This window comes from Balaenoptera acutorostrata, chromosome 3 (genome assembly GCF_949987535.1).
Source record: "Balaenoptera acutorostrata chromosome 3, mBalAcu1.1, whole genome shotgun sequence".
NCBI classification, from domain to species: Eukaryota; Metazoa; Chordata; class Mammalia; order Artiodactyla; family Balaenopteridae; genus Balaenoptera; species Balaenoptera acutorostrata.
In genome coordinates this window covers 19,195,793-19,210,883 of record NC_080066.1, presented here as the reverse complement: position 1 = coordinate 19,210,883, position 15,091 = coordinate 19,195,793, and the positions used below count along the sequence as shown (strand labels likewise).

The 15,091-nt window shown below is 43.9% G+C and overlaps 1 protein-coding gene across 1 annotated transcript in view; it reads right to left on the bottom strand.

Annotated features, from left to right (window-relative positions):
* Positions 1-2,197: 2,197 nt before the first annotated feature.
* Positions 2,198-15,091, bottom strand: part of APBB1IP (amyloid beta precursor protein binding family B member 1 interacting protein) — a 102,243-nt gene continuing 89,349 nt past the window's right edge. The window contains exons 14-15 of the mRNA XM_057542962.1: positions 5,153-5,256; positions 2,198-3,009 (exon numbers count right to left, since the gene is read on the bottom strand). Coding sequence (XP_057398945.1) covers positions 2,497-3,009; positions 5,153-5,256 — 617 coding nt within the window. The 3' untranslated portion in view covers positions 2,198-2,496. The remainder of the gene's footprint in view (positions 3,010-5,152; positions 5,257-15,091) is intronic.

Here is a 15,091-nt window from a genome sequence, read left to right as displayed (position 1 = left end):
TTCTCTGGAACACGTTTGTGATCATTTTTGTTTTAATCAATCAATTTAATGAATAATACTACCTGAGTTATTCTCAATAACTAAAAAATCTTATAACAATCTTTTAATGAATTGGTAAGTTTTCATCTAATACCATGTACCCAGCAACTTGGGGCACATCAAATAAGAATATAATTTAATTGTACTCCTCAAGCTTTTCTGTCTGTTATAGTAATTTTCATTTACCAAAGTAAGAGAATAGTTTAATGAACCTGATTTACCATTCAACCAGCTTATTAAGTATCAACGCATAATCTTGCTTCATTTACACCCCTACACACCTCCCCCTTGTTCCTAGTTATTAATTGAGGTATAATTTATATATTCCCAAGTATTTTAAAGACATTCCCATAGTTTCATTTAATCTATGAATATTTCTGTGTCTCTAAACGTTAATGACTTAAGACACATACATACAATACCATATCACCTTAAGACACTTTTCTGTCTATGCATAAACTGAATAACAAATATGCAGCGATCAATTGATCAATCCCTAACGTGCTGAAAGAAGGGATGCGACTGGTCACTGTTCATGATATGTATCTGTTATTTATGTAGTGATGTGTGGGTTGAAGAGCCAATAGCGATGTTTGTACTTTGCATAATTACTAACTACTAGTTAAAACTAATTACTAGTTAAAATAGCATGGCAGCAAATGTGAACCATGTTGGGGACTAGTGTTATTTAACTAAATTGTGGTAATTGAAACTTGTGCATGTTGAACTCTGCAAAGCAAGGACCATCTGGACCATCTATTTCCTAATGTTTTCTATCCTGTAATAAAGGCAGGGATGGAGAGAGATAGTGCATTCAACCTTTTGGTCCACCAAAATTATATCAATATTTTGACCACAAAATCAGTTAATTCTTTTCCGTAGCTTTTCTAAAATGCATATTATCTAATGCTAAAACTCACAAACGTTTTAATGTTTGAATTTTTATAGTTTTTCCCCATAAAGTAAATGTACAGTATGGATAGAAGTTAGGAGACCCGGGCGGCGACCCAGCTCTGGGGGATGTAGGTTAAGCACATCTTCAGGCCTCATTTCTTCTCTGTTAAGTTAGGAATATGTTTGAATTGATGGTTTGGGGGTCATCTGTGAAGCCCATAACAACCACATCTCTCCCTTTCCCTTCCCCAGTCCCCTGGGTCCTACCTTCTGAGCCCTCCTTTTCCATAGTGATGGGTCCCAATGCTTAGGAGAAATTTAGTGCACCTTACCAGTTTTAATTAATAAATATTTTGGTTTTAAAATCTGAATTTGCTTTTTCATTGTTGTTTTAAATGTCAATTTAGAGCTTACTTTTTTCCAAATATTAAAACATAAGATTACTTATCTTCCTTAAGTCGAAAATAACACATTAGTTATTATTATTATTTTTGGCTGCACAGCCCAGCATGTGGGATCTTAGTTCCCCAACCCGTGCCCCTTGCATTGGAAGCGCGGAGTCTTAATCACTGGACCGCCCGGGAAGTCCAACACATTAGCTATTATTTTCTACCCACTTTAAGAAGATTTTGAGGGGTTTTACATTAAAAAAATAAATAAAACAGAACCATGGAAATAAAACTAAGAAAATCTAAAAGGACTCTCAGAAGCCAATTAGAAAGTGAAGAGAGATAAGGGTAATAGGAACTTAAGATAAATTGGTTGTTAAAATTAAGCATTAAATTTATCTGAGGGAAAACATTCCTGGTTGAAGAATATAATCTGATTGCCTTTTCCTGTCTCTAAATTTTTATTTATAGCAACTTATAGCATTATAATAACAGAGAATCCAAAAACTATCTAAAAAACTATTTTTTCCCCCAATTACTATGTTATTCAACCATTAGAAAACCAAAACCAGACTAGGGTATGTCCAAGGCTCCAATCAATCAAGCAATGAGTCTCAAAGAAACTAAATTCACTCTACCTCTCCTGGTTTTCCCTTTTTCTTCTTTCGATTTTTCTGAAAGTTCTGGAGGTCATTGAGATGGAGATGGAAAATATGTCGAAGATCAACAAGACTTTAGAAGGCCTAGGATTTTTAAAAGGTCAAGTATATTATAAAATAGAATTGATATTGCACTAGATTTATACTGATATTTCTAGAAATACCATCTTAAGGAAAAAAAGTTAAACTTTTATTAATTTGATGCTTCATAACATAATAAAATAAATGAACATAAAACATCATTTTAGTTAACTTGGAAGGGAAGATAAAATCCATTGAAGTGGAAATACACAGGAAAGATATGTACATTCAGGCAGATATTCTAAATTCTGTGTTAGGTTAAGGATTATGAATGTACTTGAGAAACTGGGAGACGTTTCCTATTTGCATTTCTACTCTGAATGCTTCAATATTGTATCTAAAATGAACAAGATGTCACGGAAACAAAGTAGCAAAAATGCACTTGAGGTTAGCAATGATTACACCCATCACCCAAAGACACTTCTAGGTTTCCCTTAGGGCATGTTGCTTCTCTTCTTTTGCAAAGCTTTCATGAGATCCGACATGAAATCCTGCTCCCCGCCTCCCCCGCCGGGTGGTCCTGGGTTCGCCTGCCTCTTGGGGGGAGCTGGCGGCCTTTTGACCACCACGGGGGTCTGCTTCGCGGCTTCGGGGGCGAGGGCGGGCGGGGGCGGCGGGGGCGGCGGCGGCAGCGAGGACCCCGCGTCGACCGCAAACGATGGCGGCGGTGGAGGAGGCACGAAGTCTGGGGGCGCGTCGCTAAAGTCGGGGGGCGGCGGAGGCAGATCGTCGTCCTCCAGGGGCGGCGGCGGCGGCGGCGGCAGGAGGTCGAGGGGCGGCGCGGGGAAGCCGGCGGCCGCGCCCTTGGCCTTGGGGGGCATCCCTGGGCTGCCGCAGCCGACGTCCGAGGACCGTCGCATGGGAGGGGGCGGAGGCAGGCTGGACTTGGGAAGGGGCTGGGCCCTGGGCGCTCCGGGGTCGTGGCTGCCGAGGCCGGGCTTCTTGTCCTTCAACAAAGCGACAACAGCATTTATTCTTGACCACACGGCTACGTGGACATGACAGTTCCCGGACAGGTGAGTCTCCGGATTTAGGAAGCGTCTGCCCCCGAGGGGGAGGCTCAGTCCCTCAGTCCTGAGACTCTAGGTTGTTCCTGAGCTGGCTCACCTCTTATTTATATAATGCAACTTCCCCCTGGAGTTTCAGGCAGCTGAATTGAATCCCTCTGTTTTAGTGATAATTATCATTGCAATTTACATTTTATCAGGCTTTCATTTTATTTCTTTCTTTGCTTAATAACCTCTTGCCACTGGAGATTAGAAATTTTTTTTTCCCCTAACAAAGTGCCCTTATGATTGAGTTTATTTTATTTAGTTAAACTGCTTAGCATGATAAGAAATTAACTGGTGATGTATTTTTTAAAAAATTCTGAACAGGCAGTTTGGAAATTAGTGTTCACACATAGTTAAGTGATTTCTATTCTGGGATCCTTTTATTGCTTTCAGCATTTAAAAATGTTTCTCTTCAGTTGGCATTACAAAAACCATGAAAATAATAATCGCTGAAAGTACACTGCAAGATGAGATTGTCAGACTTGAGAAGCTAACAAGAATATTAGAGAAACAACTTTTAATGGTCTATTGTGGTTTTCAAAAATTATAAGAAGCTCAATAAATACAGGATTTAACTGTTCCCACCACTGGCTGATGGACAAAATGAAAGGGGAGAATGAGGTGGCAAACTACTGAAACACATTTAAGACTGGTTTGAATCATACACGGGAAATATTCAGTGGAACGTGTATAGTCAATTGAGTCGTTACCAATTGGACTAATAACTAAATTATAACTTTTAGCTATAATTTTTAGATAGATTTAAATGAATCTTCATTAATCTCCTCTACTAAAAAAAAAGTTATGGAGAATGTTATACCAATTTGGAAATTATTTTAAAATGTATTTTCTTCTCTGTCACCCTGAGGACATATGTAGAACGTTAACAGAAAAATACAATAATGAATATTTTATAGTGGGACCCTGTCAGTACTCTTCTAATCTGGTTCGGGGTCCAGATAGCATTTAATAAAGGGCTTCTGACTAACATGTTGCTCTAATTTATTCAGAAAAAATAAGTAAAAATCCCAAGGACTTAAAATGCAGGTGCCACTTTCAGAGAGTGCTAAAACAACTTGACTAAACCAAAAGAAAAAAAAAAAAATTGCTGGGCTTCCCTGGTGGCGCAGTGGTTGAGAATCTGCCTGCCAATGCAGGGGACGCGGGTTCGAGCCCTGGTATGGGAAGATCCCACATGCCGCGGAGCAACTAGGCCCGTGAGCCACAACTACTGAGCCTGCGCGTCTGGAGCCTGTGCTCCGCAACAAGAGGCGCCACGATAGTGAGAGGCCCGCGCACCGCGATGAAGAGTGGCCCCCGCTTGCCGCAGTTAGAGAAAGCCCTCGCACAGAAACAAAGACCCAACACAGCCAAAAATTAAAAAAAAAAATTAAAAAAAAAATTGCTGGGGCTTCCCTGGTGGCGCAGTGGTTGAGAATCTGCCTGCCAATGCAGGGGACGCGGGTTCGAGCCCTGGTCTGGGAAGATCCCACATGCCGCGGAGCGGCTGGGCCCGTGAGCCACAACTGCTGAGCCTGCGCGTCTGGAGCCTGTGCCCCGCAACGGGAGGGGCCGCGATAGTGAGAGGCCCGCGCACCGCGATGAAGAGCGGTCCCCGCACCGCGATGAAGAGTGGCCCCCACTTGCCGCAACTGGAGAAAGCCCTCGCACGAACCGAAGACCCAGCACAGCCAAAAATAAATAAATAAATAAATAAATAAATAAAAAATTAAAAGAAAAAAAAAAATTGCTTCAGTCAAAATAAATGTAGCTAAACTAAAAATAGTTACCAATCCTCAGCATTAAAAAACATTCTTACATTTTTCCGAAGCTGTGATAGTTGGTTTTAATTTTCCATTCTAGCCTATGTAACTTTAAGGTAAATATATATATATGAAGCAATTATCTAAATGAAATTACAGTGACTTTTGAATTGTTGGAACTCTATTTTCTCTTTTTAAAAGAACAGTTATTAGATTACTGCTAATGGTTTAGAATATGGGCTTACAGGTGACAGTCTGATAGAAGTGGGTCTTACCTTGGTTGTTTCAACATGTCTCTGGGCTTCTCCGAGAACAGTACTCATAGAATGTGCTGCCTGGGGGATCTGACCATTGGCCTGGGTGGTGCCTGTTTTAACTCCTAAGGGGGAGGAAGAGAGACAAGAAGAGTGGGCAAAGGTGGGAGGGAAAATTAGGAGTATGGAATTAACAGGTACAAACTACTGTATATAAAACAGGTGGGCAACAAGGAGTTACTGTATAACACAGGGAACTATACTCAATGTCTTGTAATAACCTATACTGGAAAATAATCCGAAAAAAAAAAAAACCTGAATCCCTTTGCTGTACACCTGAAACTAATACAATATTGTAAATCAACTATACTTCAAATAAAAAAGAGTGGGCAAAGTATTTTCAACATTCTTCAGAGTTAATCGGAAAAGACAAAGCAGTTTTATGTCTCCAAAGCAAAAGGATTCACAGGTACACAGGGCTTTCAAAAAAACCTGAGGTTCTAAGACAATACTTCATGAAATTCAGCAAAACATTCAGGGAAATGAATACTTAATACAAGCAACAAAATCTGGATTAACTGGGGTCCTAGAGAACAGAATGTTCTGCTTTTAAAAACTTTTTGGTGACTGGAAATTGAATCTTGAAAACCTCCTTTTTAATAGAATTGTTGAAGATTTTTCCTAAATGGATGTATCCAGGTTCATACCATGCTACATACGGGAACAACTTTTGAACATTCTCCTCAACAAAAAATACTTTGAGCACAAAAACAGTAGACAGGACTTCCCCAGTGGCACAGTGGTTAGGAATTCGCTTGCCAATGCAGGGGACAAGGGTTCGAGCCCTGGTCTGGGAAGATTCTACATGCCGCGGAGCAACTAGGCCCGTGCGCCACAACTACTGAGCCTGCGCTCTTGAAGCCCGCGTGCCACAACTGCTGAAGCCCATGCACCTAGAGCCCGTGCTCCACAACAAGAGAAGCCACCGCAATGAGAAGCCCGTGCACCGCAACGAAGAGTAGCCCCCGCTCGCTGCAACTAGAGAAGCCCGCGCACAGCAATGAAGACCCAACACAGCCAAAAATAAATAAATTTATTAAAAAAAAAAAAAGGTGGACAGAGGGGATTGGGCAAAATATACAAACCCCCACTATATCCTGAAATTAGACTTTTTCCCCCAGGAAGTCCTGATATGTGCTTCTTTTCCTGCCTTTTTATTTGCCCTTTTGCACAAAAGTGTGCCTAGCTGAGGTTTCACAGTTTTGAGAGTCAGAGGGAAGAAGCTGTGTGTTGATGTCTCTGGCTCCTGAGAGGGCATCCTGGGGGGAGGAGAGCCAGCCCTCCAAAGTATCTCTGTACGAATTATTAAGTACAACATGAAAAAACTGCACAGGAGAGAAACTGGACAGCACGTTAGCCAAGCGGTCAGAATGAATGTTTCCAATGAGGGGCGATAGACACCATATGCCTCCGACTGGGATACCCCGAGAAGGACACGGCAGCTTAGTCCTGCCCCAAACACATTACCTGAGATGAATTATGAGGAAATATCAGACACATCCAAACTGAGGGACATTCTATAAAATAAATGGCCTGTATTCTTTAAAAAATGTTAATGTCTTGATAGACAAAGAAAGGCTGAGGAAATGTTCCAGAGGAAAGGGGATGAAAGAGACATGATGCCTAAATGCAAAGTCCAAATCTGGACGGAACCGGTGCCAGGAAAGAGCATCGCTGTAAAGGCATCATTGAGACAACTGGCAAAACTGGGATATGGGCTGTGGTTTATGTAAATATACTCTATCAACATGAAATGTTAAATTTCCTGAATTTGATAACTGTACTGTGGTTAGTAAGGGAATAGCCTTAATTTTTTTTTTTTTTTTTTAGGAAATACAAAGGGAAGATTTAAGGGACAAAGGGACACAATATAGTCAATCTACTCTAAAGAGGCTCCAAAAAAAAAAAGGTCTAGGGACAACATATGGGGGGGTGGGGTGGGGAGAGGGGGGATGATACAGCAAACGTGACAAATATTCAGTATCAGTGCTCTGGGTCAAGAGTCTATGGAAATTCTTTGCAATATTCTTGCAACTTTTCTGTAAGTTTGAAATTATTTCAGAATAAAAAGATGTTCATGTCCATTTATACAATCAAAAGGCTGGAACAGGCTATAACAACTTGTTCTGCTGTCAGCTTTTTGCTGTAAAATGCATGCTCCTCATTCAGCAAGAGCAGCCATCTCCTTGTGCAGAACTGCCCTCCTCGGCATATCTGCTCGTGCTGTCAGAACTTACACCGTGTGCCACGTAAACACGAGATTCTCTCTAAGACTATTTAACGTCTCTCTCTGATTGGCCACATCTTTGCTCTGGAGGGCGGAAAGTAACAGGTTTAAACATCTTAAGGTCTTAGGATGTTTAAATTTAAGAGTTTTTCATAAGGCCTTGCGTCCCATCCCATGCTGCCCCTGAGATATTTAAACCCCTTAGATTCCAAAGTGCTCCATCTCCTCATTTCCTTTGGTCTCTTCTCTTTCCCCTCTTCCCTCTTTGTTTGCATATTCAAAATCCTTCTTTACAGGTAATGGAAACACCTTTGTATAAACAGAAACCAAAGCTGAATACTGAAGACAGTTAGGAGAAATTCCTTTAAAGGGCACAAGTCATCAATATATATATTTTTTGCTTCTTTTGCCCAAACACACACAGTCTGATTTCTCAACAACATAGTGCACATTGCTATGTAACCAGGATGTCTAGGTCTTTGCCAGTCTGTGGGAACAAAAGAAGTCACGTCTATAGCAATCTCTCAGATGCTCCAAGCTGCTGTCCTCCCTTTACCAGGAAGTCTAATCTTTTCTGTGGGTTCTCTGCCCCATCCTGAGACAACCCATGGGTACCCACATAACTCGTATATCCTGTAGGTGCCACCGATTTCGGACCTAGGTTGTCCTGGGGTCACAGTATTAATGTCCCAGCTGTCAAGTAGCAACACCACCCCTCCTGCTGCCACGTCTCTCTGGCAGACCTCAAAGGAATTCGGGGTGGGAAGTTTATTAAACATATATGAGATCCGCATGTTTTACAGAACTCAAGTGCATTCCCAGGAGGGGACTGATCCCTCATCGCCTTCTTCACCCATGTGGTTTGTAAAGGGCCGATCCCACCACCTGTACTGGCATCCTCTTCAGTGCGGCTACGTGATTTAGGTATAAGCATGCAATGGAGCCCTCCCGGGGCGTTTTCAGAAGTGGGGCTTTCCCTTTGTACTAAGATTTCCAGCTGTGTGACAAATGTTAGCCTAGAGAGCCAGTGGCAGTCCTTGCCACCTCATGGGGACACTGCCCAAGAAAGAAACAGTATCTTGATGACTTCGCTTAACCCCCTGGATCCTACTGTGCCTGAAAGCAGCCTACCTCTGGATTTCCTAGTTTTGTGCCGTAATAAATCTCTCCCCCTTGGTTTTTGTTGCTTAAACTAGATTGAGTTGGATTTCTGCCAATTGCCACGAAAGAGTCCTGATGAAAAATAGTGGCTAAAGTCATAAAATCATTTAATAAGTACTAAAAAAAGCCTCCACGGCTGTTTCCTAATATAAAAGAAAAAACCCTGCCATTTATCAAGAATACATTACTTGTTGCTAAACACTTTGGATGTAGAACAATGCCTCGGGATTTTCAGTTGGGTAATCACAGCAGAGGCGCACAAATCGCCTGTGGTTTGACTCCCAGCCAGTGACCCTGCACCACTTGGCCTTGCCTCTCCAGGACTCTGGGTCAACCATGTGAAGAGGGAGAGGGCAGGAGAGGAAAGGGATTCCAGATGAAAAGTTGAAGTGGAGGAGGCATCAGACTGACGGGGCCTGGGGTTGATTGTCTCCAGGCTCTATCAGATGGTTTTATAGCAGGTCCTGCCCAGGGAGAGTTAGTGCCTGCGCCAGGTCTCCTCGGCTGCAGTTCTTGTTCTGATCTGTCTCTCGTGGGTCCAAGGCCCAGGAAATCTGTCCTCTGTGGGTGACCCCCACTCTGTAAGCCAATGACTCAGAAAACAGTTGTTGGGGTGATGAAGGAGGCTCCCTGACTAGTGCCCCAAACAGCCTGAGGTTCAAGTGAGCCCATCAGCCAGTAACTCCTCTGATCCCAAGGAACATTTGTTTTTTCAACACTATTCTTGACATTTACCTTAATTTTGGCGGCGGGGGGAAGAGGGCTGTTGCAAGGAACGTATGGTTTGATTTGTCCCGGGCTCCCGGACGGACATGGGTCCCTTAAACACCTTCCAAGAGCCCTAGTGATTTTGTGTGATGAGTTTAGGCGAAGAGAGAGACTTGGACAATAATATACGAGAAGAACTGAATTTTAAGAGATGGCGTCATTTCAAGCGGGTCTTTGTTGCTAAGATGTGATCACGGTCATCGTGTACGTATGTGTATAACTGAGAAGAATGAACTTCACGTTCTGTTTGAAAGTGGCTTCCCTTCCTTCTAAGCTCATCATCTTCAGTTCCTTCCGGGCTGGTCACTAATGTAGCTCTTTAGAGCTTAAAATCCCACCCAGCAGGTGCTCATGGCAATACATTCTAAGACATAAACTGAAAGACAGTTTAAATTGAGGACTTTTTTCCCCTTAGATGCTCAAATGGAAGCATTTAGTGATAAGCAGGGATGCTCTCAGTATGGTTTATTTTAAGATCTCAGCACATTTGTTCTCTGTAGGGCTGAAGGGCTTAATTTTGATAAATAAGACTCTACAGCAGAACCAAGATGGGTTAATTTACTATCTACTAATGGATATTCCATCGTGGGAAAGAGCCTCCTTTTTGATCAATGGACATCTCATCTGACTGCTGCAATGGTGTTCTTCAAAAATTGGATTTAAGGAATTCATTTAGGAGAAACGGAATGAACATGCATTTTCCATTTAGTATTAAGGGCATTCACATTACTTCACCCTCAGAGAAACCCTACCAGGTATTAATTCATTTTTCCATTTGTCGTCCCAACCATCTTCGAATTCTAGCCGAGTGCCTGTTATCTGCCCAGCACTGCGGTCCGTGCTGGGAAAACTATGATGTACCAGACAGAAACAGTCCCTGACCTCATGATTTCCTTCAGTGTCTGGAGGAGGGAACAGATACTAAACTAATAATCACACAGATTATTAATTATGACTGGCCTACCAAGGACAATTCATTTGAGATCTGAGGCTGGGCAGGAATTAGCCGCATGAAATCAAAGAGTATCATAAATAGAGGAAGAGCATCTGAGAACTCCTTGAAAAAGGATGGTGCTTGGGGCTTTGAAAAAGTGGGAAAAGCAGATGGGCTCTGTGGCAGGAACAGGAAGACAGGGGTGGGGAAAGAGGCAAGTGAGATGGGTGAGGCTCATTTCATGCAGGTTTTGGTGGCCTTGCTAAGGACTGGGGACTTAATCTGAGAGCAGTGGAAGGCATCTGAAGGGCTGAAGCACCATCCCATGGGGCCAAGTGAAGATCATGGTGGCTAGGATTTGAAGGCAATGGAGACAAACAGGCATGGACAGATTTGACCAATATTCAGAAGGTAGAATCGGCAGGATTTAGGAGTGACTGGATTTGGAGGTGAGTGAGTTTTCCTGCATGTTTTCTGCAGGAGCAATGGGGCAGATGATGATGTTATTTATGGAAACAGAGAACAACAATGGGGGAGCAAGTCTGGAGGGTAAGAGGATGAGCTCAGTTTTGCAGATGTTGAGTTTGAGGTGTCTGGGATGGATCCACGTGAAGCCAATGAGCAGACAGTTGGATACATGGGTTTGAAAGTCAACAGAGAAGCCTGGATTGGATTTACGTAGCTATAGGTGGTCAGCTCATACACAGTGCTGGCGGTGGATTAGATCACTTAGGGAGACAGTGTAAAATGAGGATAGGGTTAGGATTGATGGGTTTTGGGTAGTTTAAGGTGGGGTAGAAGACGAAGAACAAGAAGGGTTACTATAGGAGATTAAAAAAGAGTGGTCAGAGAAGTTGAGGGGCGGGGTGGGGGACTTGGAGTGTGTGATATCTGGAAAGCCGAGAGAGGAGATTGGTTCAAGGAGCAGTGGTCAGTTGTGTTGGCGTTGCTGAAAGGTGGACTAAAAAGAGGGGTTTACAGTAGTTTGATTTAGCAACACAGAGGCTGCTGGTGAGATTAGCAAGAGCATTTTCCACCAGGTAGTAGAGGCAGAAGCCTGACTGAAATGGGTTGAAGAGTGAAAAGTAGTAGAAAAATGGAGACAGCAAATATGGTCCACCTTTTAGAATAGTTGCTTGTCAGATGGGGCACTAGCTGGAGGGGGATTTGGAGTTGTAGGAGGGTTTTTTTTTTTTTTTAATTTTTTTTTTTTAATAGCTACTTTATTTATTTATTTATTTATGGCTGTGTTGGGTCTTCAGTTCGTGCGAGGGCTTTCTCTAGTTGCGGCAAGTGGGGGCCACTCTTCATCGCGGTGCGGGGACCGCTCTTCATCGCGGTGCGCGGGCCTTTCACTATCGCAGCCCCTTCCTGTTGCGGGGCACAGGCTCCAGACGCGCAGGCTCAGTAGTTGTGGCTCACGGGCCCAGCCGCTCCGCGGCATGTGGGATCTTCCCAGACCAGGGCTCAAACCCGTGTCCCCTGCATTAGCAGGCAGATTCTCAACCACTGCGCCACCAGGGAAGCCCTGTAGGAGGGTTTTAAATTTGATTTTGTTTCTTTGAAGAAGGGAGCAATATTGATGAGAAGAAAACAGTAGAGCAGGAGAGAAAGTAGAAGAGAATGGCGTAATCATGCATCTCTCTGGTCTTTGTCCTGGGTTCCTGGCACAGAACTTGGTATTTTCCAAGCTATCAGAGTGTCTTTGTTATTCAGCCCCTAGGAACACATCTGAGTTTATGCAAACTAGGTGGATCAGGATGGGTGCTGGTCACCAGAAGACCAACCGACTGATTAGAGGGTTGAGGCTTTGGGCCAGCCCGACATCAGCAGAGTAGAGAACGGGGGCTAGAAATTAAGTTCAGTCACGTGGTCAATGATTTGATCAATCATGTCGATGAAATGAAATCCCAATAAAAAATCTGGACAGTGGTGCTTTCCTGGTGGTGAATACATCCATGTGCTGGAAGGGTGATGCACCCTAATTCCAGAGGACACAGAAGCTCTTCATCTGGGACCCTCCTAGACCTCACTTTATTCGTCTTTCGTTTGGCTGGTCCTGATGTGTATCCTTTACTTACTTTTTTAATTTAAAAAAATTTTTCTTTCTTTATTTTTTGGTTGCGTTGGGTCTTCATTGCTGCGTGTGGTCTAGCTGCAGTGAGCGGGGGCTACTCTTCGTTGTGGTGCATGGGCTTCTCATTGCGGTGGCTTCTCTTGTTGTGAAGCATGGGCTTCTAGGCGAGCGGGCTTCAGTAATTGCAGTACGCGGGCTCAGTAGTTGTGGCACACGGCCTTAGCTGCTCCGCGGCATGTGGGATCCTCCCGGACCAGAGGTTCCCCACCGAACCTGTGTGCCCTGCGTTGGCAGGCGGATTCTTAACCACTGCGCCACCAGGGAAGTCCCAGTGTATACTTTATAATAACACTGTAACAATAAGGATAGCACTCTCCCAAGTTTTGTGAGTTGAACTGTTGAACCTAAGGAGGTTCTGGGAAACCCCCCAATTTGTGGCCGGTAGGTCAAAAGTTTGGGTGGCCTGGGGACCCCTGAAGTGCGGCTGGCATCTGAAGGAAGGACAGTCTTATTAGGACTGTGCCCTTTTGGGGTCTGAGCTAACTCCAGGGGCAGCATCAGAGTTGCGCTGAGGGACTCCAGTTGGGGCAAGAATAGGGGACGAGAGCATGCATGGAAGAATCGGCCCTTGTTAGGAGGTAACACAATAGACATGGGCTAGGATGGGTGTAGATGCAGGTAAGTCACTGGGTTTGGTGGTGGAAAGTTGATGGTTCCATTTTTTTTTTTTGCTGAGAGTAAAGGGGCTAGAGATTGGAAATCTGAGGAGAGTGAAGAATGTCTGAAACAATTAGAGAAACTAGGAGATTACACTGACTGGGATAGGTTTTCTCAACATTACTGACATTTGGGACTGGCAAATTCTTTGTTGTTCAGGGCTGTCCTGTGCATCGCAGGACAGGCAGCATCCCTAGCCTCTACCCATTAGATGACACAAGCACCCCCCAACGCATGACAACCAAACATGTTTTCAGACATTGCCAAGTCTTCCCTGGGGGTCCAAGCCTCCCTTGGTCGAGAAACACTGGTCTAGAGAAACACAGTAAGAGCCACAGGCAGTATTAAGGGCCCGGTTGTGGTTGATGTCGACAGATCTGTGATGGATTCAGTGTCTACCGTATGCCGAGCCCTCTAGGAGGAAAGGATGTCCCAATCCCTCTCCCCACGCTGGAGAAGCCTCACTCCCCCTACCCTCTCCTTTTCTCAACCTCCAGATTTCCTATATACTAGGTTTCCTATATACTAGGTTAACGGTGGGCAGAGTCCTGTGGGTTGAGAGCCAGCCCAGTCATTCTCACTTCCTTCCTTCCTTTTCCTCTCCCTCCTCTCTCGCTCCCTTCTTTTCTTCCTCTTTTTTTTTAAATCCCTGGTATTACAGTTGCCTCTGGCTAGGGCTGAAACTTAGGGGAGAGAGATGCCCATTTCAGGCTTTGAGTTTCAACCACATGCTCTAGCTTGTTCTAACAGGTAGCCTTGAATTGGGAGTTATGAACACTAGCCCAGCTGATCAAACATGGAATTCTATTTGCCATGGTTCCTGTGTCTATATCTCTTTCTCTTGGGAACTTCATGGGAGGGATGCCTGTGTCTGGATGTGGTGCCCTATCAGAATAGCATCTCACAGCTCCCCAAATCCCCAATGACCTCTGACACACACACATAACTGGTAGAGCTAAGGTCCTGGCAAGATGTGGGCTCTGTTTCCACCCAAGTGGGTGGACTGTAATTCAGTTCTGACACCTCCTGGAGTTGGCACCAGACTCTACAGGTTTAAGGTACAACCTTCACAAGGCTGCCTCCACTTCAGTGCCAGCCACCTGCCACTTCTGACCAGCCCTTTATAAACTGAGAGTTTCCCACGACCCCCTCAGGTTCAATAATTCACCACAATGACTTGCAGAACTCAGGAAAGCTCTATACTCACCCATTACAGTTTTATTATAAAGGACGCCCACAGGGCGAGGTCTGGGTGGGTCCTGGACGTGGACCCCTTTCTCTGTGGGGTCAGGGCATGTAACCCACCTGGTTCCTTGACTTGTTCACCAACCAGGAAGCTCCCCCAAGCCTTGGTGTCTAGAGTTTTTATTGGGGTTTCATTAAGAGGTACAATTGATTAAATCACTGGCCACAAATGGTTCAAGTTCTTCCAACCATTATTTATCATAAAGACAATGTGTTTGAATCACAGCTCAACCACTGAGAAGTACTACATACTAGCTTCTCCAAGCTTCAGTTCTCTCAACTGTGGAGTGAGGATAATAATGTATACCTTGCAGGGTGGTTGTAAGGACAAGAAATAATGTGTATATAAAGCAATGCGTAGTACCCACTCCATCCCTCAATGTATTGCCCTCCTTCTTAAAAATATAAACCAGTAGCTGTTATATTACCATTAAAATGTGATGTCCAGAATTGGGTACGGGGCTCTAGCCATGATGTTACTGAGGCAAAACACCAAGGAATGATCTCACTGTTGGTGTGAGCAGCCTGCTGGGCACTAATGGAGCCTCGAACAAACATCACATCTATACTGTGATGAGACACAGCTCCCTACAAGCTCACCCTAAGTGGGTGATCACCATCTTGTCCACAAGCATATCATGAAAAAAGGGTCGGAGCTTTGCTAAAAGTCACTTATAAAGAAATAGATACAAGTGTGTGTGTGAGGCGGGGGCGGGATCTTAAATTTGACCATCAGGAGGGAATGTATTCTGTACAGTGTCTACAAAGTTC